This window comes from Melanotaenia boesemani, chromosome 1 (genome assembly GCF_017639745.1).
Source record: "Melanotaenia boesemani isolate fMelBoe1 chromosome 1, fMelBoe1.pri, whole genome shotgun sequence".
NCBI lineage: Eukaryota > Metazoa > Chordata > Actinopteri > Atheriniformes > Melanotaeniidae > Melanotaenia > Melanotaenia boesemani.
In genome coordinates, this window is record NC_055682.1 from 27,233,033 (window position 1) to 27,260,307 (window position 27,275).

Below are 27,275 nucleotides of genomic sequence, written 5' to 3' on the forward strand. Positions count from 1 at the left end.
AATAATGAAAAGACTGAGGCAGGGACTAATTGAATCCTCAGCTGATGAGCTCCTCAGTCACATTAAGCCTCAATCACAAACGCATCTCTACAAGTGCACAAGCTGAAATCCGCAATCACTCACCCAGAGACACACAAACAGACAAAAGCTTAAGCAGCAGGCACTGAAGTCATACACAAACGCTGTTGCATTTCTCTTTTATTCTGTATGATATGCACATTTAGAAAATAAACACAAAACAATGAGAGTAGGGCATAAATATTTAGATGATTGCTTTCACTTGTCTGCAACATCACAGTGCAGATGTATTTTATTTTTGTAAGGCTCCAGTAAGAAGATTTTCCTTTTACTTCATACTTCTGAAACTCTATAGAAGAGCTTAAAGTGTTATTACATAATACGGGCATCTAATATATGAAGCAGGATTGGGGTTAGGAAGGTAACCTCAAGCTTAAACTTTGGTTTTCGTGGTTAGGATAGCTGTTCACTTCTCACCAGGGCACAAAGCTATGTTGACTTATGATACATGCCTAACCTGCACATAGCAGGTTATGTTTAAGATAACAGATTGGTGCATAGAAATACACCAACCACAGACCTCTCATTTCACTCAGAAAATGGAATAACCACTCATTCCCAAGCGAGGATCACAAGAGGGTCTCTTAGAGATGGAAACCAGATAAACCCATTTCCAGAAGAGCATCGGTATGAGAGATTTAGATTCTCAGCACAGGAAACTGCTTACCTAAATTGGAGTAAAGTTCTGAAGTCTTTTACTTATTGACCTTATGTGATAAGCAATTTTTAATATTTGTTCTATTTGTTTTATGTCCCATTAAAATAAATGAAGACAACAAAATAAATTTAATTCAATTTAAAATTAAAGTATTTAGATCTTTTTCAGCCCTAATGATGTGACAATGATTGTGATAAGCTTCTTAACTAATGCATTAACTTAGTCTGTAGTTTTTGTCTAGTCCTCTTCTTTTCTGACTTTTTGACTCCAGCAGCTGTTGTTTTCAGCCTGGATTATATTTTTATAAGCCTCAATTTGATTTTTCTTTTTTTTTTGTGAGAAATATGCCCCTTTGTACTCATATTTCTGATTGGTCATCTGGTGCAAACACCAGACCTGTTAATAGGTGAATGAGCTCATAGTTTGTGTCATACTGGGATGACAGATCACCTCAATACTGTCAAAAGCTGGTAGTGAAATTTGTCCTGGCTGAACTGACCACAAGTGTAAATGCACACAGGAATGGGATGCATTTGACAACATTGGCATGACAACATAAAACCAAGAGCTGGTAAGTAGGCAAACAAGTTTTCATAGGATGAAAGACTCCAAGCATACAGGATGTATCACTCACAGAAAACCTCCTGTCCTTGTTTTTGCATCAACTGTAACACATCACCCAAGCCTTTGTCCATCTTGATGCTCATTTTTTGTAGAGTTGTAGTTTTTTTTTGTTTCATCATATTTTAGATTTTTATTCAGACTGGTTTAAAAGGAAAACTTCATAATTTCAAAGCTTTACTCTGTGTGTCTTCATTCTGTTCAAGTGCTCTGACACTGAGCTATACAACATCATAAATCTTTAATTTCATACTTTCCTTTAAACTTCCTACTCATATCACATTTATTTCATAACAAACACTGAAATGTTTACCAGAATGCAGCTATTAGCAGGAGAATGTACAAAAAGTTAGTTAATTTCCAAACATATGAAGCTTCATTATATTGTTTAGATCATTAAATATAATTCAGGGTTTTGCTGAAACTCAAGTAGACTTATTACTGACTTGTTCCTGTTTCCTGCCCAAGGCACACATTGTGTGGTTATCTGCATAATAAGCAAACATGCATGAGATCCAATTGCATGTCGTCACAGGAGATGCATGTGAAGATGTACTGAGAAAACAAACTGATGCAATTAGAGCTGCCCACTTGCGATTGGATTGGACAGGATGTATCTTAGTACCACGTGTAATCAGCCTCCTTCATCTTTATATAACCTCTTAGTGTGATTCTGGTCTTTGAGATAAGCAAAACTGAAGAATAAAAAGTTGGGTATGTTCAGCTTTCATCAGAGTACAGGCCCCAGGTTTTGCGGCATTTACCAGCTTTGCTTAGAGTCACAACCTAAAGCAGTAACACAGATTTTAATGGCCATATGTAATTGAGATAGAAAGAGAGATTAATTTGGTTATTATCTCTTTTTAGTGCTTTTTGGGATAGATGCTACTCTTTGTTAGAAGGGTTTAATCATTGCTCTGCATCAAGCAAAACTACCGAAGGAGATTGTGGAAACTACTAAAACTGGGTTAAGAACTGTTCATTACATTGTTAAAAACCTAGAAAGATAGTGGTGAACAAGGCCGGCTTTACGCAGGGGCAAGAGGGGGCAGTGCCCCCTCAAACAAACATTCTGCCCCCTCAATCAAATGCGCCGAAATGGGCAAATCTCTCCAAACGCTCTCTCCCCTCTGTACTGAACTCTGTGTGTCGGAGCTTCACAGGATCCATTGTACTGTCTTCAACAAGTCCTTCCCACCACCACAGAAAACAACCAATCAGTGTTTAGTATGCAAATGAGTTGACATACAGCCTGATCTTGCGGTGTCATATTTCTCCCCCTCGTAGAGAGAGCGGCTGCTGAGCTCCAGCGGTAAAACTTATAGAGTAAAGCTCTGTTAAATGTGTTGTAGCGATACTGAATAAATACTTATAATAACAGACGTATTTATTGCATCTATTCTGTCAACTGGGGTTTGTTTCTGTTCTATTTAAACGTGTCTACGCCTGTTAGTAGGAGCAGTGATCAATCACGCACGGGCCATAGATGTGACTGCCTCCTCGGTACTAGACTGAGGGAAAACGAGCTGCGCATATGAGACCCCTCAAGCTCCGCCCAGCCTTTAGTTCAGCATGCTAGTTTGAAGAAAAAAATAACAGAAAGTTTCACTCTACATTCCCGCTGCTTTCAGCAGTTCAGCTCAGAGCTTCATGTATGCCTCAGCTTAAACAGACGACAATGTGCATTTCCGATCTTGGAGAGTTGTAGTTAGAAAAAAAAAAAACTCCGGCCACAAAACCCACTTTGGAAAGTTTCATTCAGTCCTCCTGCATGATGCATCCATTTTTTAGAGCTTTTAAAAAAGGTAGTGCTGATTCTTTAATCATTATGGTCTATATACAGACAGAAACAAACACACAGATAGTTGAGTTTATTGTTATTAGTTTCAAATTTATTCAAAATGCTTAGACATCTAATGGCTGTCCAATAGGGCAATTGTTATTTTGTTGGTTGTTAAAGCTTTGATAATGGATCATTCTTTTCTTTTTTCTTACTTCATTTTGTTATTGATATTTTCTGTTCCCCCCCTGAGGGATTGCCACCTTATTGTGGTCAGGGGGTTTGCGTGCCTCAGTGACTCTAAGAGCTATACCAGCAGGAGCTTTGGTTTCAGGTGGGACACCCAAGCTGGACAGGTCTTAGAGTAGAGGCCTGACAAAGTGCAATCCATTTCTTTGAAGTTGGACTCCACTAACAGCACAGTTCCGTTAAAGAAACACTTAAAAAACAACAACAAGAAAATGCTGAAGTATGTACTCATAGTGCCCCCTTCAAATTTATGCCTGCCCCCTCATGTATGCATTCCTAGAACCGGCCCTGGTGGTGAATCACCTTCAAATGATGAAATCTGGTCCAAAGAAAATCTTGAATGATTGTGATCACTTAAACTTTTAGGTAGATCAAATCACAGGAAACTAACAGAAGAACTAATGGCAGTGTTTTAAAAGACCAGATAGTAAAGGTAAGAGGATTTCCAGATGCAATATGCAAAGAAATCTCAAGATTTCAGGACTTAATAACTGTGTAAGCCTTCAAAATCCACTTCTCACTAAAATTAATGAGAAATTACTTCCGTTTCTTAAAGAGCATTAAGTTTGGAGCAATGGAAAAAGGTCATGTGGTCTCATGAATCCAGATTTACCTTGTCCCAGTAGGAATGGACGCAAAGTGTTAGAAGAGTGGAAGACAAAGTTCTGCACAAATCGGGCCTCATACCTACTGAGCAAACCTGTGAAGACAGCGTTAAAATCAGAAGTTGCTTCAGCTGGTCAGGTTTAGATTTGAGCTCGGCTGAGTATCTGAATATATTGAAAGGCTTTTTTTTTTCAATTATCACTTGGTTATTATTATTTTTTTTTAGAATATCCTCGTGTCTAATGGTAAGAAAGACAAAAGAGAAAAGATTTACCGGGTTACAATAGTAGAGTGGTTCAGGGAACATAAGTTTTATTTTTACACATGGTTTGGCACCACAGAGTCTGGCCCTTAAATCCACTAAAAGTTTTTGGGCCGTTGTGGAGAAGACTTTACACACCTTTATCTCCCGTCATCACTGCAAGATCCTGGTGCATATTAACACAACTCTGGACATGAATAAATATTGAGTTATTACACAAACTTCTTTAAATGATATCACTGAGAATCTGTTTTTTAATCAAAGGTAAAGGCCATGCAAGAAAACATTTAAGTGTGTACTTAAACTTTGCCCAGGCAGTGCAACCCATGCCAGGATTTCTGGCTCCAGGTGTTGCTAGCTGTTACTGTTTTTCTGGTCAAGCTGATATTTGAAGTGAACCGTCCACCCACTTTCTTTCAGATCATTCAGTGATAATAGTTGTGGAGTAAAGTGAAGATTGTTCTCCCCGTGAATCGATGCTAATCACATCATTGCATTGCCCCATCCCTCTTGGCTCTCTCTGGGGTTTCACACTCCTCTTTGGCCTTTACCTCCTCACCCGCTGTTTCTCTCACTCTGGTTCTGCCTCTTCCTCCTCCCTACTGTCTTCCCTCATCAAATGGGAGGTAAAGCCATCTGAGGTTGCTTGCACGCAAGCCAGCCCTCCATGGGGGTCAGCGGTGTGCACATTCTGATGGTAAACTTGTTGCAATTGCAGAGATATCCCATCATGCATCTATCATACATAATTACTGCAGCAGATGTCACTGACGGTTGTTTCCTGTGTGTCTGGAGTAGGAATAAATGTGGAAGATTTGTTGAGGATCATCAAGATGATTCAAGATGAGATCTTGCTTTGAATTTTGGCTCTAATAATTGCAGAAATACATGTTTGAGCTTATTTGAAAATAGAGTGAAACAACAATGACAAAGTTTTCCACTATAACTTTTGAGTTTCAGATACTTTCATAATGCAAATTTTCTAATTGTCAAAATGTTTTCACATTAACGAGATTTGCTTGTAATCATAGGATTTATCTGAGATTCCCAGGCCTAGGTAACAGTCACCCACCCACATAGGTTTGAACTATCACAAATACAGTAAAGATTAACAAGTCAGAGACAGACATAGCAAAATAATTGGTTGTTGCAGTGGTCCTCAGTTGGAACTGTGAAGCATGTCAACTTAAACCCTGTTTAGATTTTGGGGAGGCAGAAACAAGAAGCATAACAATTCTGACAGCATCCAAAATCCAACAGTGAAAGTTTTCTTAATGACAGTCTTGCAAGAACTTCTTCTATTTTGTCTCTTTGTGAATCTATTTTTACAGCATCCTCATGAAATATTTATCACATCATCTGATATACTTAAAAAACATACATGGACATTCTTACCTTTCTCAAAAGTAAAGCAAATGTAGAAGTACATCACAAAAAAGTGCAAAGCTGATGGCCACTGATCCTCTGTGATACATCTCTATCGCCATTAAAAAAGAAGCAACTTTTTTTTTTCAATAAAGTGCATATTCAGTACATTTTTACACAATTAATGGAGATTTTATTAGCTCAATTCACGCCTTCTGGTCAGTGTGCTGATGGTATTTCAGAGAGTAATTCCACATCAAGCCTCACAGACTTGCTAGGTCATTATTTGTTAACTGGAATATACTGGATACTGAATACTGGAAAATATTCTGTCAGTTCTTCTAATGTACACATGCAGTATAACTTTCTTTTAACAGTCACTGATACTACCATATTACTCATAGATCCACAAGAGAATGACCTTTTTGTTGCTGCAGTGATGTTTCTAAATATAAAATGTGCTTTCTCTTCCTGTGTGCTTGTGTCTGTTTGTGAATGTCTGAATGGCCACATGCCTGTGTCTGTGTGCCCGTGTGTGGGTGCGTTCACAGCTCCAGCCAACGCCCAGATCGTGCACTCTGGTGCAGCGTGTAACTTCAAAGATGATAACATAAGCGAAAGAATCTACACCATCAAAGAAGGAGACACATTGGTACTTCAGTGTATTGTTAAAGGACACCCACGGCCACAGGTAGGTTCTCATCCCACCTGCTGATGGTATGTGTGCAGTTTGTCATGTTCAGGCTGATCCACAGTGACTTGGGTCGAGTGTGCAGGCGTGTTCAGAAGCTCTTGTTCAAGGACACTGTGACAGTGTTGCTGCTTGTCTCTGAACATAACCTGTCAGCAATCTAACATGCTGCACTCTCTGAAATAACTCCACACATAATGAACATTAAAATGATGGACAGGAAAATTGATGTCTTAGTGTTTACTGTAGGACATGTGAGCGTTTTTTGAGTTTGGTTGAAAAAAAATGTCATGGCTTAGACAAACTGATGTGAAGAAAACAAAAACAAACAAGCAAACAAAAAAAGAAAAACACAAAACAAAAGAAAAGAAACAGAAGAAAAACCAACATTAAATTAAATTGTGTTGTTTTGAATTAAATTATTAAAAATGAAGCAGGGAATCACCCAAGCTGGTGATTTTTGACTCAACATAAATAATGATGTAATTGATCAGAACCACACATCTTCCTCCCACTCATCCTCCAGCCAGTCAGAATAATCAATAAGCTTTTATCAGTCCTTAAATTTTCGCTTTTCAAAAAAAACCATCGTTTTTAAACCTAAATCTTCCAATTTTAGCTTATTTCTTTGTCTTGAGTCCCCTCTTCTTCACACAAATATAGTGAAGCCTAAGGTCTCATAATGCTACTGATGTTGTTATGATGCATGGGCAACTCCTGAAATCTGGCAGTTAAACTTTGTTTACGTGGTGTGGCTGTTTCACGCCAGCACTTTAGGGCAAAACATGCTGGTGACTGAAAAGGCTGCAGGCAAATCGGACACATTCTATGATTAGCATTCACACAAAATATGCTCTGTATTGGCCAGCGTTGTTATATGATGTACCCATGACACATTACTCCTGTTTATAGTGTCAGTGTTGTTTAGTTTGTGCTGAGTCATGCAATCTCATCATTTACTCAGCTTTTAGTGGCATTAGTTAAAACCAAACCCTGCTTTAGGGCTTTCAGCTAAACCTTGATTTAAAAGGACTCTGTTCTGAGTCCTTTATGTTGTTACCAACTCTGTCACCCTATTTGGTTTGCTACTATTCAAATTGTTTTGATAAGAGGGGTGGGCAGTGGAGCTGAGACTGTGCTTTGTGACTAAAAGGTCATGGTTTTAATTCCACTCAACAGCTGGTTGGGTAAATGTGCTCTGTTCTGTAAACAATTGCATTACACTGCTTGCCTCCAGCAGGGCAAACTGAGCTACTCCACCAGCAAATCCTTCCCTTTATATCATTTATTGAAATGTAGTATTCAAGAATAGCAAGCATGATCATGAGTATAGAAATATGCAGATAATTAATTTAGGAAAATGACTATTTAATGTTCACTTTAATGTAAGATTGAACTGCCCCAAGTTAGCTCATTTAAAATTGAGTTACATTCTGAACATTGTGTTATTTTTAACATAATATCATATATGTGAGAGCATCTAAGCACTAAATATTTGTACATGAAAACACAAATACACATGAATACAAACATAGACAAAAATGCATTTATAGAAGAGCACATGTACAGAGTGGTTACGCTACTTTCTACATCTGGACACATCTGGTTTCCTGGACTGAGCTCTAGCAAAACATTTCAGACCAAAGTGCATGTGCAAGCGTGCATCTGTAAGACCGTGTTTGTGCAAGAGCTCAAAGAACTGGATATAAAATGAGCTGAGGTGACTGCGGAGGGGTTGTGTGTATTTGTGTGAGAGTGTGTGAGGTGAGAAAAGCAGTGTTCCTCACGGGTGCATGTCCACTGGCATTACATCAGCATGAATAAAGTAGTGCCTATGTCTAGCCCTTGTTTTCTTCTATTTGTGTTTACATGCATATGCACTGTATGTGTGTGAGAGTGTGTGTGTGTGTGTGTGTGTAAGAAGCATCTTGATTGTGGGACTCTGCAGATACAAAACAATCATATCTAATTTATTCGGGACTGCTGACCTAACCTGCCTGTAATTATGGCTGTCATCCCTCTCTCTCATTTAATCCATCCATCTCACACTCTCTTTCTTTTCTTCTCTCTCTTTCCCATGCACACAAATACACACACATATACAAATCACATTTACAAACCATGTACCAAAACAAAACAAAACAAAGAAAAAAAAACAAACAAAAAAAAAAAAAACAATTTTCAATGTAAATTTTATTTTTACCATCATTGAAATTATAATCATTACACTAAACATAGTCCAAATAACGTACTACACAAGTTCATTCCCCTGGAGCAGTTCAAAGATGTAGGAAATTGCGTCAGTGATTGCTTGTTCTGTGGGTTGGAGGTGGGAGTGTATTTTGAATAATGATCACTTTAGTCACATTGTCAGAATGTAAAATATAATATGGGCTGCACAAACAAGACTTACACTGCCTCTGGCAAAGAGATACTGGTTGAGTGAGAGTGTGTGTTGGGATATATGTGTGTGTCTCTGTCAGTAAGGAGATGTGTATGTAGACCCAGACTAACAAACAAAAGCAGGCAGACACAAAAAAAGAGAAAGTTGACGCTAGCAAAGAGTTGCAGCAGTGAAAACGTCTCAAGACTGTATGCCTTCGGACATAAAAATGGAAGTAGAAACAGCATACCTTGATTAAATCATTTATGAATGTCTCGAAACACAAAGTGGGTGTAAACAGCTTCACACTCTCAGAAAGATATGTGCAATACAAGTCAAGGAAAAGTGGGTCACAAATAGATCAAAACGGAATTGATCAACCGAACAGAGCAGCAGATAAAGTCTGAACCTTCAACATCACAAATTTTAAAACATACATGGCCTTGATGTAGGTAAAGAATCTAGCTTTCTTACAAGTACAAGTGCCATTCAGGTACAAGTGACATTATGTGATTCTATTTTATCAAACATCTTTGCCTACAGCAGTTAAAGTCGGTGAGATGCAGCTAAAAGCTCCAAACATGTAATACAGTAAGTTCAAGAAGACACCATCTGTTCCTCACTTCTCTTCTACATTTTGATGAGATCTGACATGATTGCCATAAATAATTTGTGCACATTTGTCAGTTGCACATTTGTGTTGCTTGTCTCTTAATGTACCATCTCCCAAAGACACCAGTGAAGGCAACTGAACTAGATCTGCAGGATTATGAGTTGTGCTTCTGCAAAAGATTGTCTGATTAAATAACTACCTCCAGATGCTACGTTTTGTTCGGTAATAAGTAGGATTCTTAAAAGAAATATGTGTGGTTTACGCCAGAGTTAAAAGTTTGATCTATATCTGGATCCTGGATTGTTGTTTTTGCACATTGTGGCTTAGACTGCTCTTGCCACATAAAGCTTTCATAAGAAATTAGCGTTGGACAATTGCAATTCATTGCATGATTTTCTGTGATTAATTGTGTTGTTTATAAATTCAATAATAAATTTAAAGCAAGGTATTGCACACTTTTCTTTTAAACGTACTGCTATATGAAGAAAATGCAGTCATTTTTGGTTTACAAACAAACAAACTGCTTTTTAACAGCTTTTAACAGCAGTATTCTCTTTACACAGCAAAGTTTGTTAAATACTCCATGAAAAGCAAGAACTTTGTTCTTGAGACCCCAAGACCAAGAAAAAACATGTTGCATTCATTTTCCTACTTCCTCACCGCCTTGTTCATCAAAACTACGTATTCAATCTTTTGCATCAGTGGAATTGCAGGAGTGACAACTTTCAGCTTCACGCTTTCAGCATTAACCATGCCCACCTCCAATTTCCAACCAATCACGCAATACTTCTTGGTGCCCTACAAAAAAAAGTTCTGCTTGGCTGATGTGTCGAGAACAAACCGCAAGAAGACACAGCTTTTATTTGCTAACTAAAGAAAGAGTATTGTCCAAGTTATCTGTTTTTATTTTCAGCCTTGTAATGCTCAGGAATTCAAATGCTATGTTAACACTGCAGGTCTTAATGCTCAAATCAGTTTTTTTAATGAAATACCATTTTTTTATGTGGTCGTTCACAGTATCAAATTAATGTGACCTTCATCACGCTAAAGTGTGAACGGTATGTGGCCCTGAAGTGACATGCATTTGTAGAGGATTACAGGATGTCACATAGTATTTATGGATGTATTGGATGTTTCACATCTGTTAATCAATTTGGAAATACTTGCCCACTCTGAACTGATAAAATGCCCAATTGATGAATGAAAGAAGGAGACTGAGAAAAAGGAGAGCACAAATGTTAACAATGGCCTTTTAATCAGCAGTGGCTCTTACAGAGGCATCGCAGAGACAATGCAGCCGAGTTCATCTGTGCTGAGTCCTGCATGGGTCCAGTTTTAAAAACCCACCCCCTCCTGAACCCATTAGGATGATTACCAAACCCGACCCGTGGATATATTTAAAGTGATAGTGTTGTTTTGTCTGCATTTTTATTTTCAATAAGATAAGGCAATAACACAAATCACGAAACATCAAAATTGTGCCAATTGTTTGACTTCTGTGACGTCAAAGTCAGATAAAATGGGATACGTATCCGATCTAGGACCACATATGGGTTGGATTTAAAAAAAATGGATTTGATCTGTTCAGTCAGTCTTTAAAAAGTCCGATATGAGTCACATAAGGAAAAAAAAATCAGAATTTAGCTGCAGTGTGAATGGAGCCAAAATGAGAAGGACACACTGAGCTGCTCTGAGCTCAATTAGCTTCTGTACTATCTGCTCTACTTACCCTGTCTTGGTCTTTTTTTGCTTTTCTTTTTTCTTTTGTCAGTACCAGATGATATTTTATCTTCACAATCTCTTCACAATACACAGTCTCTCCACATGGCCTCTGCTCAGGTAGGGATTCAAAGTTGGTCACCCAACCGAGTAAGGCCCACTACACTCGGGGCCCCAATTGTTTGCCTGCCTGTTCGCAAGTGGTGCCTTTGCTTGTAACCAGTGATTCTTTTGTTTTCAGAGCCAGTAAGCATCATTGACGTTAACAGATTTATCAGTTAATGTGATAACACATTAACATGCCCAACCCTAATAAAAACCTGTGCAATCCCAGCAACAGGCAAACAGGCGTTTATTATTTTTGTGTAATGCTGTGACCACGACCACTTGGAAAATAAAACACTGTATGCATTGAAATAGAGACAAAAAGATATTAGGACTGCTTTCCAGGTACAGAAGCAAACAGTGAGTATGCTGACCTCTGTCCCAGTACATTCTGCTTGACTTGCACACTGCAGCATTCTGCATTGGGTCCCATTGGGCTTACAGTATTTCCACTGCATTCCACATGCTGCATTGATAACCTGATCCTATTCACCCTAGAGTCTCCTTCATCCATCCTTACAGCTTTCCATACCTCCTCACACTTACACTTATGGACCTCCAACTCTGCCTATACAAAAATTTGTACTTTCTGGTATTTCCTTCTTTTATTCTAGATGCATATTGTTTTATCATTTTGAGCAGGAATGAAAACTCAAACCTTATTTTAAAGTCTTTTACCTCTATTTAGTATTCATTTAGAATACAGATCCAAACCAGGATCCTCAGGGTTCCTTTGAATGAATGTACTCTTTGACATTAGCCTGGGGTCATCTACAGCTATCTAACAGCTGAAACATACTGTCACAACTTAAAATCAACAAGTCAGTTTGTGCTGGTTTTGCTAACATAAATGTTGGTTTGTTGTGCTTAAAACAGACTTTGCTTGATGTCTTTGGTCATTATTAGTGTGTTCACAATGTGTGCCTGACTAAATTATGTAGAAGATGGTTTACAATTATTTGCACTAATATTTACCACTAAATATATAATTTGTTAAGTTGGGCATTAGAGTTGTCTGTGGTAGCTCTAGAATATTCCCAACCCTGTCATTATATTTAGAACTGCAGAAGAAAATTCAGGTCAGGTCAAACAGTAAAGCACAATGAAATCAACTGTTATTAATCAAAGTGCTGTCCATTAAACATGAACGAAAGACATGTTTTACAATAGCTACATTACAGAAGCTTAAATTAATTAAATTACAACAAAATTAGCACTAAATGTCTTCTAAATAGAGGTTAAAAACAAACAAACAAAAAGAATCTGTTATAGTCAGCTTAAAAAAAGGCTCCATAATTAGAAGGACAACTTAAAAAAATTCAGTCTCCTGTTGTGTTTCAGCCTTGTCTTGACAAAAGTGTATCTGAGTGGCCTCAAATGTACATTTCTGGATAGAATTCAGAAATTTAGCTCATCATAAGCTTGTTATAAAACTTTAAACCAACCTTAAAATGTTTGAAGAGTCAGTGAAAGGAAGCAAACTTTAGGTGATGCAAATTGTGCTTGCATGTTTGTGTTAAAGACAGTTTAAAGCACTTTTTGGACCAACTATGAAGCTGCGAGAGGAAGGCCTGGCTATCAGCAATGTCCAGGGCATGGCAGTAGTTCATTTGGGTTGTAAAAATAAATAAATTAATAAATTAAAATGAATTAAAAGAAAAATAAAAGAAAGAATCAAGGTTAAAAACCTCAGTTTAAACAATGTTACAGCACTAAGTTCACCTGTTTTTGTTTTTTATCATTAAAATGATCATACACTCATTCTAAGCCATATGACACAAGTGGTGACACAGAGGTTTAAGACCAAGGCATGCTTATATTTACACACCATTTTTCGCAGAATAGCAGCCTCTACACAAGTTGAAGGGTTAAAGGCTAAAGTGATGCTGACAGTTTTCTTATTGACACCACATTAGACTGATGACTTAATAAATACCTGCCTCTCTTTTCACTGACCATGGTCCTGAACCCTGACAAATGAGGAATTTTAAATGAAGTTCAACTCTAAGGTTTGGCCACATAAACTGCCCAACTTTTTTTAAAAAAAGATAACAGTTTAACAAGCAGCAATGAGTATAATCAGCATTAAGTCTGTACAATAAACAAGATGACCTGTCTTTTGTAATAAATTAACTTCACTTGGTAAGAACAGTTTATTTATCCAAAAGGGACGTCGTAATTTCAAGATATCTCCTCATTTGTGCCACTTTGCATGTGCTTGATAGATTACAGTAGATGTTATTAAAATGAGTCGGCTGCATCTGTGCGCATAGGTCAATGTTAGGAGACTGTCTACAGAAGTGCAACTTCCATTAATGTTTTGTCTCATACTATAGAAAATAGGGCTCTGCTGATCCAAAGCAATGTCTTAATAACATTGCTATCCATGGCTGATCAGTATTTAAAAACTCCTGTCTACATCTAAATACAAAAAAAAAACTGTTTGTATATTCTTCTCACGGCAGCCAGCAGAAGGCCAACAACAACCTGTTATAGTCAGTGGTGAATGTCTAGATGTGGTGGACCAGTTTAAGTATCTGGGTGTGGTCTTTGATTCAAACCTGACATTTAAGCAACATGTTAAAAAATTGTAAATACAATTAAATTTAACATATCAAATTTTATTCATGTAAGACCTTTTCTGACTCTTGATTCAGCAAAAGCATACATGCATGCAATGATATTTTACTCATATAACCTACTGTTATACAACGTGGTCTCATACAACAGAGGACACTTTAAAACCTATCAAGTCTCTCTTTAAGAAAACATTGAAAATGTTAGACAGAAAACCTCTTCATTTTCACTACTGTAATATCCTTAGTAAAAGTATAATATTTTAGACTTGAACAGCTATCAGATTTTTTTGGATGTATGTTTGGTTTTTAAGGTTTTAAATGGGCTTGCCCCTCCACCATTACAAGTTTTTATACAGAAGAAAACTAACAATAGAGCCAATACCAGAGCGTTAACCAGAGGGGACTGTAACATACAGCGGCGCAGGACAAAGTTTAGTTAAATGGTGGTGTCTATTAGAGGCACACAGTCATGGAACTCACTACCAGCTCATATTAGAAACTGTGATAACTACCCCACCTTCAAGAAAACACTAAAACAGTGGTTAAAAACAAAGCAGTCCTGTACTCATGTGTAACTTGTTATTTAATATTCATTGTAACTCTTGTCAATATGTGATGCTGTTTGTTAATGTATGTTTGTTCCATGTGCCTGCCCTAGAACAACAGATGCCATTTAGCATTTGTAGCTAATTCTGGCATATTTACTGTGAAGCTTTTGCTCATGTGTTGATCACTATGCATTATCCTAAATAAACAAATAAATATTTTGTTGGGAAATGTCTAAAAATCAAAAATCCCTATCAGAAAATGCCTTTGTGAAATAAGTAAACTTGTTTTTTAACAATACATCAAATAGACCAAGGATGGTTTAGCAGTTTACCACAGTACGCTTCTTATTTTATCACTAACCTCACTGAGAAGTTAGTCCTAGCCTTTGGGTGTTGGCAGACATGCAAGATCTAAGCATTTTTGAACAGCTTTGGTATTATTTACAGATGTACTTAGAGCATGAATGTCCTCATAATGCCCTCTGTTTTCACCGTTAGTGAAAGAATATCCTTACAAAGCTGTGCTGATGGCATATTTATACATTTATTGATTAAACATGCCCACTGTAAGGCCAGACCACTCTGATTCTTTCAAAACTTTAGGGCCCTATATTTTATTAATTGGATAAGCTGTTTCAGTGAAGAATCTTTTCTCTGTCCCTGGTTTCTGGTTGTGGGACGGAGCTGTTCATGTCCCACATTGTGATAGGTCTAATTAAGATCAGAGGAATATCATGTACAAGTTCCTGGATTTTTTTTTACATTTTCAGTTCAAATGTATTAAAACTAAGGACTTTTATACCGAGCATTATTTTTCAATGCGCTGAACATTTTTGTTCCCAAAATCCTGATTCAGTGCAGTCTCTTTGTGTGATAATGTACTCTAACTCTTTGTCTCTTCGCCTTTTCTCACAAGGAGGATCCAATTTTTCCATGCCGAGGCCAGCCCAACAAATAGCTGCTTTACAGAGAATGAGCTTGATTGAGGATTTATTCAATCCTTTATCAAGACTGATTGTTTACCTTTGGTTGAGCTAGATTGGACTGAAAAGGGAGCTCTCACCTTCATCCATACAAGGGAGAGAAAAATCCAATCATTTCTCTTTCTGTCTTTCTATCAATACCTTTCTTTATTCCTCTTTTTTGTTGCAGACTTTAGCATTATAATGTCTCTGCCTTCCTTTTTTTTTTTACCTTTATCATTCTCAAATGACTTAAATTCTTCCCTATCTCTCTTTACTCTCCTTACATCCTTGTCTTGTACTTCTCCTTTACCAAATAGATCTATTTCTTTTTCATCCTGTGTCCATCTACCCTTCCCACTTGGTCTCTCAGTTTACTTAAGGCTTTCTTTCCACTTTATCACCCTTGGACTTCAGGTCAGCTGCAACCAGCCATACATCAAGTCAGAAACACTTTCACCTAACGAAGTGCCATAGTTTGGGATAAGTCTATTTTGTGTTTGCATTGTGTTGGTATTTCTTTTTTGTTTGTTCCACAACAAACATGACATTAAACAAACTTTAAGAAATTTACTTTTTAAGAAAACATCAGTGACCCACTGACTGTTACCTGTACTGTCTTAAAGTTAAGCTCATTGATTATATCCTTAAGCTTTTATCTATACACACGCTCACACACAATAAAAATCTTAGTGTTAAAGGTCACCCACATGGTGATTGTAGCATCACTCAAGTTAACTCCTGGGACAGCGGAGCTTTTAGTTAACAAAGCAGTGTACCCCCACTCTCAAAGCCTTTCTTGTTACACACACACTCTTACACTCATAGCTTCTTCAAGAACACAATAGGAGAGTAAATGGTTTTTCTGAAAGTGATTCCTACCTCCTTATTATTTATTCATGGGTAGCTGGTCATTGTAACCTTGAGACTTGCACAAGTGTGTGTGTGTGTTTGTGTGAAAGTGTGTGATGAATTCTATACAAGGGAAAGGTGGAGAAAGCTATGGATGAGAAAGGTGGAAAGGCAAAGAAAGAAAGAACTGGGGGAAGAGGGAGGACTGCAGGGGGGAAGGAGATGAGGGCTGTGGTTTGGAATACGGGTTTGGATTTCCGTCCTTGAGGGGAGAGTGGAGGACGATCGATAGTGAGGCTGAGAGCAAGGCTGATCGGGTGGCAGCACGAGGCTACGCAGGCACTCAGCGAGAACACAACCTAGATGCAAACAAGGTCACTGCTGGACCCCAGAGTGGATGGGGAGACAGAAGGCAGAGGAGGCTGAGGAGATCAAGATGGTTAAAAGTTTAAGAAAAGGTGCTCAGATGACATTTACAAGTGTTGTTGGAACTTGATAAAGTCTTTGCATGGCTTCAAATAAAAGGTTTCTGGAGGAGACAGACTAACCAGGGTCTCACAGTCTTTCTTATTTTTTACCAACAACCAGTGTTTACCTTCATCCGACAAAAAAAAAAAAAAAAAAAAAAAAATGAAGGCAGCAAAGCAGAAATAATGACAATATGGACAAGTTCAAAGATCTTACATACATCTGTACTTATAATAGATCATTTCCAATTATTTTCTTTATCAAAAACAAGCTGAATTTCTCATGTCTAGACAGAGCTGGCTTAATTATCTGACTCCACATGAAAGAGATGATGCTTGCCTTACTTTTTCTGTTTTTTATTATCAACATGACGTAGTATTTTTTTATAGAAACAAAATGTAAGGGATGGCTTAAACTTTGAGTGTTGGCAACCAACTACGTTAGATTAACAGATAATTCTCAGGATGAGAAACAAACAAAGAAATGACCACTAATGATATAGAAAGAGTCATGATTAGTCTGGTAACTGCAATGGAGTGTTGTACTGTCACTATAGCTGTGTCCCAATTAACACCAATTTAAAAAAAAAAAAAAAAAAAAACTGTCTGAGGCTCTGTTGTTTTCCAGCCGGCAGACACTTCATTAACCCCTTAAAAATCCACGAATATCAAATATCACAGAATTTTAATGCCACCAATAAACAAACATATTTTTAACATATTTGGTTTTGTCATGTTTCCACTAAAGTGTAGTTAAAAAAACAAACAAACAAAAAGTGCTCTTCTGAGCTTGGCTGCTCATACACCACCGTCTTGTAAGCAATAAATCCTAGGAAAGAAAAAATAAGCCGCGAAGGATGCATCACAAGCAGCCTTCATTTGAGGGCAAACTGTAACGCATGGACCCCTCGGAGACAATGGAAGGTTAACAGATCTTTATTACTAGGAACTTAGATAACAGATCTTGCTGATGCAGACCCTGGCGGAGCTGACTGGAGATACCATGGAACCTGGAAGGTAAAGGGAGTGAGTCCATCAGGTGCATAGGTTATGTCCGACTGGGAGTGACTGTGGTGCTGGGGTACACTACCGTTCAAAAGTTTGGGGTCACTTTGCCATAGGATTCAATAGGGAAGTGACCCCAAACTTTTGAACGGTAGTGTATATAAGGGCTGACGAGTGAAAGGAAGACAGGTGTGGCTGATCTGTGATAGGTGTGAGCAATAAGGGGAGTGATTACTGAGGAAAGGCAGGAAAGGCTTGGGCAGACCAGGAGAGGGCGTGACACAAACGAAGTGCGGATTTGCAGGGTGGATTTGGAGTCTCCTTCTAAATGGGACAGTGCTTGGTGCACCATGATGTAGCTGACAAATCTGCACTTCGAAGTGTGTGCAGACCCTGAATTGGGAAACAGCTTGTGTTGCCAAAAAACACTATTAAATCACCTCATGCAGAATCTTCCTTAAAATGTAATTTGAAAAAAAAAGACCTGCATAAAAGTAACCCTTTCTCTTCATTATAACTCTGAAATTAGTCACCATAACTGACAATAGAGGATATTAACACATTAACACATAAGACAAAACCATGGATACTACATAAAATGAGCTCAGAGGCTTCTGATAAACATTGCAGATTACAAGATGCATCTGTCAAGTCAATAAGAATGAAATAAGAGTAAAATAGTCTCACCCAGACATTCTCATCTGTAAGTTTCATAAACATCAGGTAAATGTGCTGCACTGCAGTCTTAAATAAAACCAACCCAGCAAACAAAGAAACAGATAGTAACAACTTATATATTGGAGTTACTTTATCAATGGTTTCATAATTAAGCTGCCAATGAAAAAAAGGCTCAACACTTGTAACATCGCTTCACTTTCTGAGCTCAGAAATGATTGCATTCATCCATGTGCCTTTCATAACTCTAACAAAGCTACATTTTGTATTGTGAAATGACTACAATTTACCAAAAACAAAAACAAATACAAATAAAAAAAAAAAAAAAAAAAAGCTAAAACAATAAATGCTTACATTTTTTATCACAAGTTGTAATGGATTTAGGATAATTAGAACACTATGAGAGGAGTGGAAGGTGATGCTACAAGGAAAACATTGAGTCCAATCCTTTCCAGTATTTTCCTAAGGCAGTCAGTTGTAGTTTGCTAGTGTTATGTATAAAATTACATGGTTAGATTTAGTTTTTAATGATTAAAGGTTAGCATCCCATCACATCAACTACACCCTGTACAAATCATTAGTTGCAGTAGAACAGTTCCATCTCACAATTTCTGCACGTTTGTTGTGACTTCGATATATTTCGAACATGTGGACAGTCATATTACTATAAATGTTTTATAAGAAAAATCGTGCTTAAACCAAACTGCTGTTTAACATATCCAGTATCATCCATGTGGGTTGGTCTTTAACATAAACTCCTTTACTGAATTTATCCCACACCTGTTCTGTAGGGACAACATGCTAATGAAGAGGAGAAGATTTGAAATACTGGAGTAAAGCAAGGATAATATAACGTTTCTTAAGGGATACAATTGGCAATATTTTCTTTAAGACATTTTAGATTGAAAAAACAAAACAACAAAAACTAAATAACAGACAAGCAATGTTTGACTTGTTTTGGCAGTTCTTCTAAAATTTGAAGAACAAAACACTTCAGCATATGTTAAATGAAACCACCCATGTTTCCTATTAACGCTGTATTTCAGACTTGTGTTTTGAGAGTGGATGTAAACAAGAGAAGACAGAGCAAGTGAAAAACTGAAAAAGACAAAAATGTGGGAAAACAAACTAAAGGTACTGCAGGTTTGTTAAGTACTGTACTGTTCAAAGCACACTGTGGCTACTTAAAAAGAGAGGGTCAATGCTAGATAATGAGCTATCAAGTTTAATTTATTGTGCTTTTTGTTGTGCACTGAACTACCAGAGAGCAGATGAGGAAATGTGTCTGACGATTGCAAGAAAAGGCCTTCAAGGGATTTAAAGTTGAAATGGATAAAACATATGCTGCATATCTGAGGGCAAATATGAGTCTTGTGTGCTTAATTTGCAAGAAAGAAAAAAAAAACACCAAAGACCTTTAATCATTGTTTTATAGGTTTGTACCGTTATTAAGCTGCATTCAGGCGTACAGTTGCTTCAGCAAAGAATTTGGAGACTATTTTGTTGTAGATTAAAAAAGAAAATGAAATAAATCTGTTGTAATTTACAAATAGTGAGATATAAACTGTTCTGTTAATGAGAGGCCCCTTAACAATCTTTCTGCTCTGTAATTTGGACATTCTCCTCCAATACCATTAAAGTTCAAGTCACTCATGAATCATCTGTGTAAAAACCCAAGATACTGTATTAAGATTGTTTAATGTTGTATGTAAAATCAAGGCTTAAACTAGTGATTGATCACTTTGGTATTAGGTGGAATAATATGTCAAGAAGCTGTAATGAATTTCCAACTTCCAGCTCAGTGTGACACCTTAAGATGAGTTGTTTTTCAGATGGATAGAGCCGTCTCTGCACAGTTGCTGCTGATTGTGAGATGAGAAGCCACATGATAATACAAAACATTTTAAGCGTTAGGCTTCCGCTTAGAAAGATTACTGGATGTGTGTGCAACCAGGAAGCAAACCAGCTTGTAAATTCATGTTGACTCGGTGATTAAGAAAATTCCATCATTAAACACTACTTTATTGTTAAGAATTTGTATATAGCATGTTGATAAAAGTAACTTCACTTGGCCTTAATATGCAATAAAATTAAAACTGCCACATTTCACAGAAATGACAATTGCTGTACAAAATTCAAACTACTGACTGGAATAGTGTCAGGATCTCACATTTCTCTGCCTATTTAATTCAAGATTCCTTTATTTGTCACTGCTATACTTTGAGTAGTGTTAGAGGTGAGGGTTGACATCGACAGTGAGACACAAAAGAAAAATCAAATCAAATTAGTTTTCATCATCAAAATCCCTTGTGCTGGTGAAATGTCTGGATATACAACTGGGTGTAATGTATTTCTCTGTACCTTGTCTGTATGTTTAAATATCTCTGGAGTGTCTGCTGCCGTGGTAACGCATTGTACTGTAAGACTGCCTCTTCACTGAGGCTAGATAGAATAGGTCTATATGTCTTTATGTTTGTGCTCACAGAATAGATGAAACAGTGGAAACAGAGCTGACTATCATAAAATGAGCTTTAACAGAGATACAGGTACATACTCAAAGATTTGTTTCATGCTTGTGGGAAGTGGCATTTTTTATTACAAATAATTTTAAAATGTTAAAAGTTTTTCCTGCCATGAATAAAACGTTAATGTGTTTCCTTAATTATTTTGTCAGATTGGATACATTAAAAGGGGGAAAACTAAACCATTTAGCTTTACTGCATTGGGTCACATTTTTGTTCAGTGTAGCTGTTAAAAATGTGTTAACAGGCAATTCATCTTTCTTCTGTTATGTGAAATCATTTACTGTAGACTTGTAGGTATCTGTCTGGCTTTCCTTTATTTCCTTCATAGATCCGCCATCTCCCATTTCTCACTTCTCAGCAGCCTGGTATCATCATACTTCTTTTCACTTCTCAGCAGCCTGGCATCATCATACTACTCAGCAATGACATCATCTGCTCTGCACATAATCACAGGATGACAACAAGGGCTCAAGTTTCTGCATCCTATGCCTTGCTTGTGCTAATTAGCCACTGCTCATTACATTAACACATCCAACATGGGTGGAGAGTGTAGGGTAGCAGCTGACACTGCAGCTGATGGCTGTTGGCACTTTGAAAAGAGCTGTGTGTACAGGCGTAAATACCATACATACAAATACTGCAGCTGTATAAGGGCCTGTAATAACCACTGGCCTGTATGAGATCATAACAAAACTTGTTAAGAGATACTACTAAGTCAATATAGCTCCCATTTGTTTGACAAAAGCTTAAGAGTGTTCTGATTTTTTTTTTTTTTTGCAAGTACATTTTGTACTGTGAGCTAAGCTTTTATGTCATTCTTTCATAAACTTTATTATGTTAATTCTTTAAAAAAAAAAAAAATCTTTGCTGTGTTGATAACACTACCATCTGTCTGAACATGAACGCAATGCCAAGAAGCAAGTGGAAAGCAGCAAAAAGGTCAGCAGGAAAGAGCAAAACAGCAACTTTTACCATCATACACACTGACTCTATTGCTCACTTGCAGTAAATGCTCCAAAATAAATGTTATTTGAAGCAGCATTTATTTACCCCACTTGCTTATGAGATTTTACCACCATTTCTACATAGCCTGTCAAGAACGTTTCCGGCATGTTTGTGATCCGTTATCATGCCGCTTTCACACCCAGTTTAGCCATGTAATCACTGATCATTTGTTTTATATGGGTTGGTATGGGACGGTTTAGTTGGGTAAATTCTGGTCTCTGTTATAGTAATAGCATGACATCATTGTATGGGGTATTTCTCTATCTTTTACGGAGAGCATAATTATTTTATTTGAAAGCAAGATTTCTTCTTTTACTTGTCACAACAAACCAATGAGATATGGTGAAGGTACATACCAATTTTAATCATACTTTATAGCTTTGCTTTATAATCACCTATTTCTGTTTTTGTTCATCTTAATTCATAAATTATGTAGTTTATGTTTACATGTGCATCCCTGCTAATCAATAACATATAATTTACAGATGTGTTCACAAATGTCTAAATATGATATTCCAAGACAAGGGAATTAAGAAACAGAAACATCAAGCCAAAAACTGACCAAAAACTGAAACCCAAGCCAAGTCTGATATTCTGCTACAGCCAAGACTCCATCTGCTCCAACTGGCCGAAGACAGTGAACCACGTCCGTGGTTGGTCCCGCGATTTCAAACACACACAGAACTCTGAGTAGTCAGAAAATTAGTGAAAGAGAGAGGAGGAAGAAGGAGGAATGGATTGAAGGAAAGATGTAACTTTTTACGTGTTTTTGTCTCCATCTTCATTTTTTTTTTTTTTTTTTTTTTGTTTTGTTTTGTACATATTCATTATGTTTCTTCACCAAGTCCAGTCTCCGTTGTTCAAGTTTATGGATTTTGAAACAAGAAAAGTAACACACCTGGGCTCCACATTACTGAAATCTACGGTAACTCACTAGAGTTCTTTTAGTTTTTTTTGGCCTTTATAAAGTATTTATTTATTTATTTATTTTTAGATAATTCTTAAAAGTATTTGCCAGTAGTTTTCTATCCACTGTCTTGTGACATCAGTCCTGAAGCTGTGTCTCTGGGTGAGATAGAAAAAAGAGGACTAACCACTGCTGACTAGCTTATAGTCCTCAAATGTTACAAACTTCCAAGAAATTGGGCAGCGTTGTGGGGACCACTCCACCCAACTTAAGCATTCATTAATTAACACCACAATTGAATTAATTCATGTTTCATTTTCCTGCAATTTTACACATCTTTGCAATATTTAATGTTATTTAATTTGTTAACACTACAGCTTCTTTGTTTTATAATGAAAAACGCAACATAAAAACAAAAGAAGAGTGGCGAATGTCCAGCAGTTGGTGTTCCCTGTTCTTGGCATGTGGTGTCAAACAACAAAAAACGATTTAAACATGGCGCTGTTGCTGCTTTGTTCTTTGTACCGAGTTGCACGGAAGTGGGGACTCTTTCAACCAATCAGCAGATTGTAGCATGTCAAGCCCAACCCTTTTGGATTGGAAAGCTTTGCTTTGTTTTGATGAAGGCTTAGTTGATTTGAGATCGAGCTGTTAATCAATAAGCCACTGCCTGTCAATATGTTTTAATTAGTGTGTGAATATTGAGAGGCAGCAGGGAGGAAAAAACAGAAGTGGAAGGCAGACTGAATAGTATAATAGATTATAATAATAATAGTTATAATAGATTGTGATGGGCAGGGTTAGTCTTGGCCATCATTTGCTTAGGCCCAGTGGTGACTCATTATGCTGTTGCAGTATAGTATTGCAGTCTTGAACAAGTCCTAAACCAAAATTCATTTCTTTTTTTTCTATGGACACAGAAAAAGAAAGAAAAAAAAGCCCAAATTATACAAGAGCCTGAATATCAGTGGAAAAAGGTCATATGGAGTGATGAGTCCTCTCCAGAGCCCAGACCTTAACATAACTGAAGCAGTGTGGGATCATGTGGACAGAGAGCCGTTACCCGGCATAGCTGGCATAGTGTACAGAAACATCTGTGCAGAATATGGACTGAAGACCCCTAGGTCACAATGGGAAACACCTCCCAAGGTAATGAGAGAGCTAAGATCCCGTGGGACTTCCAGATACAGAAATATATATATATATATATATATATATATATATACATATATATATATATATATATATTTATATATATATGAAGAAAATCAGGGGTCTGCAACGTCTGGAGCTGCAAGTGACTCTCTGAACTTTTCAAAAAGGCTCTTAATACATAGCTAAAAATGCTAAAAGTAGCTAATATGTTTAAATAAATATATTATAACAAATGCAGGTTTTAGCAATCCTAAAAGTACCAGTACTATTTTTTTTGTTTAGTTATTTATTTTTTTTCTTATCATTAGGCTTTTTTATATACATCCTATAGAAGAAAGTCTACTGCAAAAGTTTTATGTTTTTCTTAATTTTAAAATCTAAAAATAGAAATAAAAATGTGGTTCTTCAAAACTGACAACAGATTTCCTATTTTCCAAAGATTGGGCACCTGTAAAACCGGATGCTGACCCCTTAACTCCTGATACTGAAGGGTGCAGATGCAAGAGGTGAAGCTAAAAAGTCAAACTAAGAATGCAAAGTTGGAGAATTTATGGGCAAGAAATCTGGATAATGAACCACTATAGGTGCATGGATGGACGTTATTGTGCATACTGTGAATATTTATCTCTCATAAACTAGAAGCCCCTGAGATTCTAATCCTGCATCTGGTCTGTTCACCTGATGGCTGATATTCATGAGATATTGTTTAGAAGGAAGCAGCTTTGCAGCTTTGAATTCCTCCTGCTGACTTTTTAACTTTTTAATTAAATGCAATCAAGTGCATTTTCCCAGATATAACTAGAGCTCAAGTTTACAATATTAATATCTACATTCAGTCGTCCACTAAAATCCATTTAAATCAAAAATATTGCTTTTTGGGGCAAATATTGTCATGCAATTAAAATGTGATTAATCAAGATTAATTAATTACAAAGCCTGTAACTGATTTATTTAATTTCTTTAATCAAGTCATACCCCTCATATATGTATATATTTTATTTTATTTTATTTTTCAGGACATCAGGACATTATCACAAATCCAGAAGATTCCTCTGCTTCTTGTAATTTTGTAACAGTCATGGTCTCATATTACAGAGGCAAAGAGAGCAATAAAAGTATTCATATTGTATGACAAGGTTAGAGAGAGGGATGGTGTGTTCAATATCAATGAGTCAGTTTTATTGAACTTTTTTTCTTTTGGTCTGATCTTTGCAGCCACTGGAGCATGATGGGAGATGTTTGGATGAGATTTTTATATAGACTACTGCAATCATTAATAACTGGAGATTACATGATGGAAATGCCATTTAAATGACATCATGAATAAACATTTATCACATTCTCTCAGGATATTTTTTCTTCACAGTGAAATCCGTTGACTTTCTGCTCTCCCACTCCATTTGTTTATTTATCAGTTCCTTGCATTGGTTATCTCTTTATTCATGTTGTTTTCCCATCCCAACAACGTTTTGTTTGCTGCATTTAATTTTTTCTTAATTCCATTTTTTCTCCATCTTCTCTCCACTTTTACAAGTACAGTATGTATTTCTTTTATACAGCTTGTATTCTGCAACATTTCCAGTAAACAACAACAAAATACTATCTCACACACTCACCTTTCCCTCTACCATCTGGTGCCATGAGTCAGTAAAATAACACCCAGTCATGGTGTGATGCTTGAAATGATATTTTCTAATCACTTTAGTCTCTTGTTCTTTAACCACCCATTTCTACTGACATTGTTCTTTCTTCACTGTTTTCTGTTGACAAATAATTAAAACAAATTCTCATGCAGCAGTGTTTTTTTCTCTTTCAGTTTACTGCATGTCATCCACACCTTGTCACATTAACTGCTTCCATTTAGCCATTGTTTGAAAAGCTGCTTTCATCAACTTAAACTATATATATATTTTTTTTTTTTGTCTTTATTGTAATTTCTGGTTATTTCTCCTTTTCTCTCCTTACACAATTCTTCTCAGATGCTGGGTTTACATTTGTGTATTTGAGGCCCTGTGTGTGGATTTGAGTGTGTTTTTTGTGTGTCTGCATATGTGCCAAGTAGTATTCCCCGATAACAGGATTACCATCTTAAGCCTATTCATGATAAGTGAGCCAGCTGGATGGGTAAAGCACTGTATCGTAAACTCCTCTGGCGGTGCATCAAGAAAAGAGTTAGTAAAATTGTAGAAGGCAGAGGTATCCGCTCCGTGAGCTACTGAGAGGGAGTATAAAGGAATCACTCTCTGTTACACCCCAGAAAGCTGCTATGGTATAGAAAGGGAGAAAAGCATTGAACGCAAGCCATTACCTATAAAAATACCAGTCAAGACAGGATTTAACTTTTATTGAAGTGCTTTTACTCGGGTTATTTAGCTGTAGACCTGAAATGTTCAACTTTTCATTGACAATGAGAGGGAAGGGGGAGAATTAATATTTGTCAGCAGCAGCAAAGCGTGATGATGCACTGCTTAAATGATCCCAGAAGACTGGTCAAAAAACATTATTAAATACAGTATAATCCTACTTTCTAAAGAATGCACAGGATTCTTAAACTGCCATAAAAGTTCAGCCACTGAGAGACAATATGCCTTAAAGTAACATAAACTGGAGCTATATGGAAAGGCAATACTGGCTAAATCTAGCATTAAATTGTAGCCATAACAGACCAAAATAGACCTCAAAAGTATAAAAAAAAAGAAAAACAAATATGTATGATGTCATATTTTCTTGACTAAACTGTCTTAAAAACTGTTCCTGAATGTTAAGAAAGTTTATTTGGAAAGGTTGAGAGAATCAGAGAGAGGATCCTTTAATGCTGTGTACACAGTGTCATACACCTTGCATGCTGAAGATGTAAGAAACAGAACAAAGATGCCAGTTTCCTTTTTGTACTGCAGAATAAGTGCAGTACGACACCTCTCTGTTGCCGTGCCGAGACAGAACACATGAACACATGTAGACTTGCTCTTGCAAAGTCTCTCCTCAAAACAAGCTTTCACTGTGTTCATCTGTTTCTTTTTCTTAGCATTATGTTGTTTTCTGATTATAAATCCTATATAATATTGATCCAGTAGAAACCATAAAATGTCTTTAAAAAAATCAGCTTAACTATGATTTTATTTTATTTGTCTGTATTAATTAATTTCTGACTAGTGAAAATTGTTGGTACTTTTACTGCAAAAGAAATATTTTTCGTTTTTAAGGCTTCTCATATATTGTTTGATATTGACAGTCTTGTTTGGACAAAAGGGCAAAGGGTCTGACAACCATTAGACTAGGTCTGTTGGATCCCACTGATACTATGTGATGTGTCAATATAGTGAGATACAGGTTGGACCAGGAGAGGAAGGCTTCTTTGTGTCTATTTGTGTGTGTGTGTGTGTGTGTGTGTGAGAGAGAGAGAGAGAGAGCGCACTCGAGAGAGAAGGATACGAGGAGAGGAGGTGAGGAAGTGCAAAGTACCTA

At 36.9% G+C, this 27,275-nt stretch overlaps 1 protein-coding gene across 5 annotated transcripts in view; it reads left to right on the forward strand.

The window, feature by feature from the left end:
• Window positions 1–27,275, forward strand: part of LOC121640410 (MAM domain-containing glycosylphosphatidylinositol anchor protein 1) — a 322,158-nt gene that overhangs the window by 50,992 nt on the left and 243,891 nt on the right. For all 5 annotated transcript variants that reach the window (XM_041986155.1, XM_041986145.1, XM_041986128.1 and 2 more), the window contains one exon: window positions 6,171–6,310. In XM_041986155.1, coding sequence (XP_041842089.1) covers window positions 6,171–6,310 — 140 coding nt within the window. The remainder of the gene's footprint in view (window positions 1–6,170; window positions 6,311–27,275) is intronic.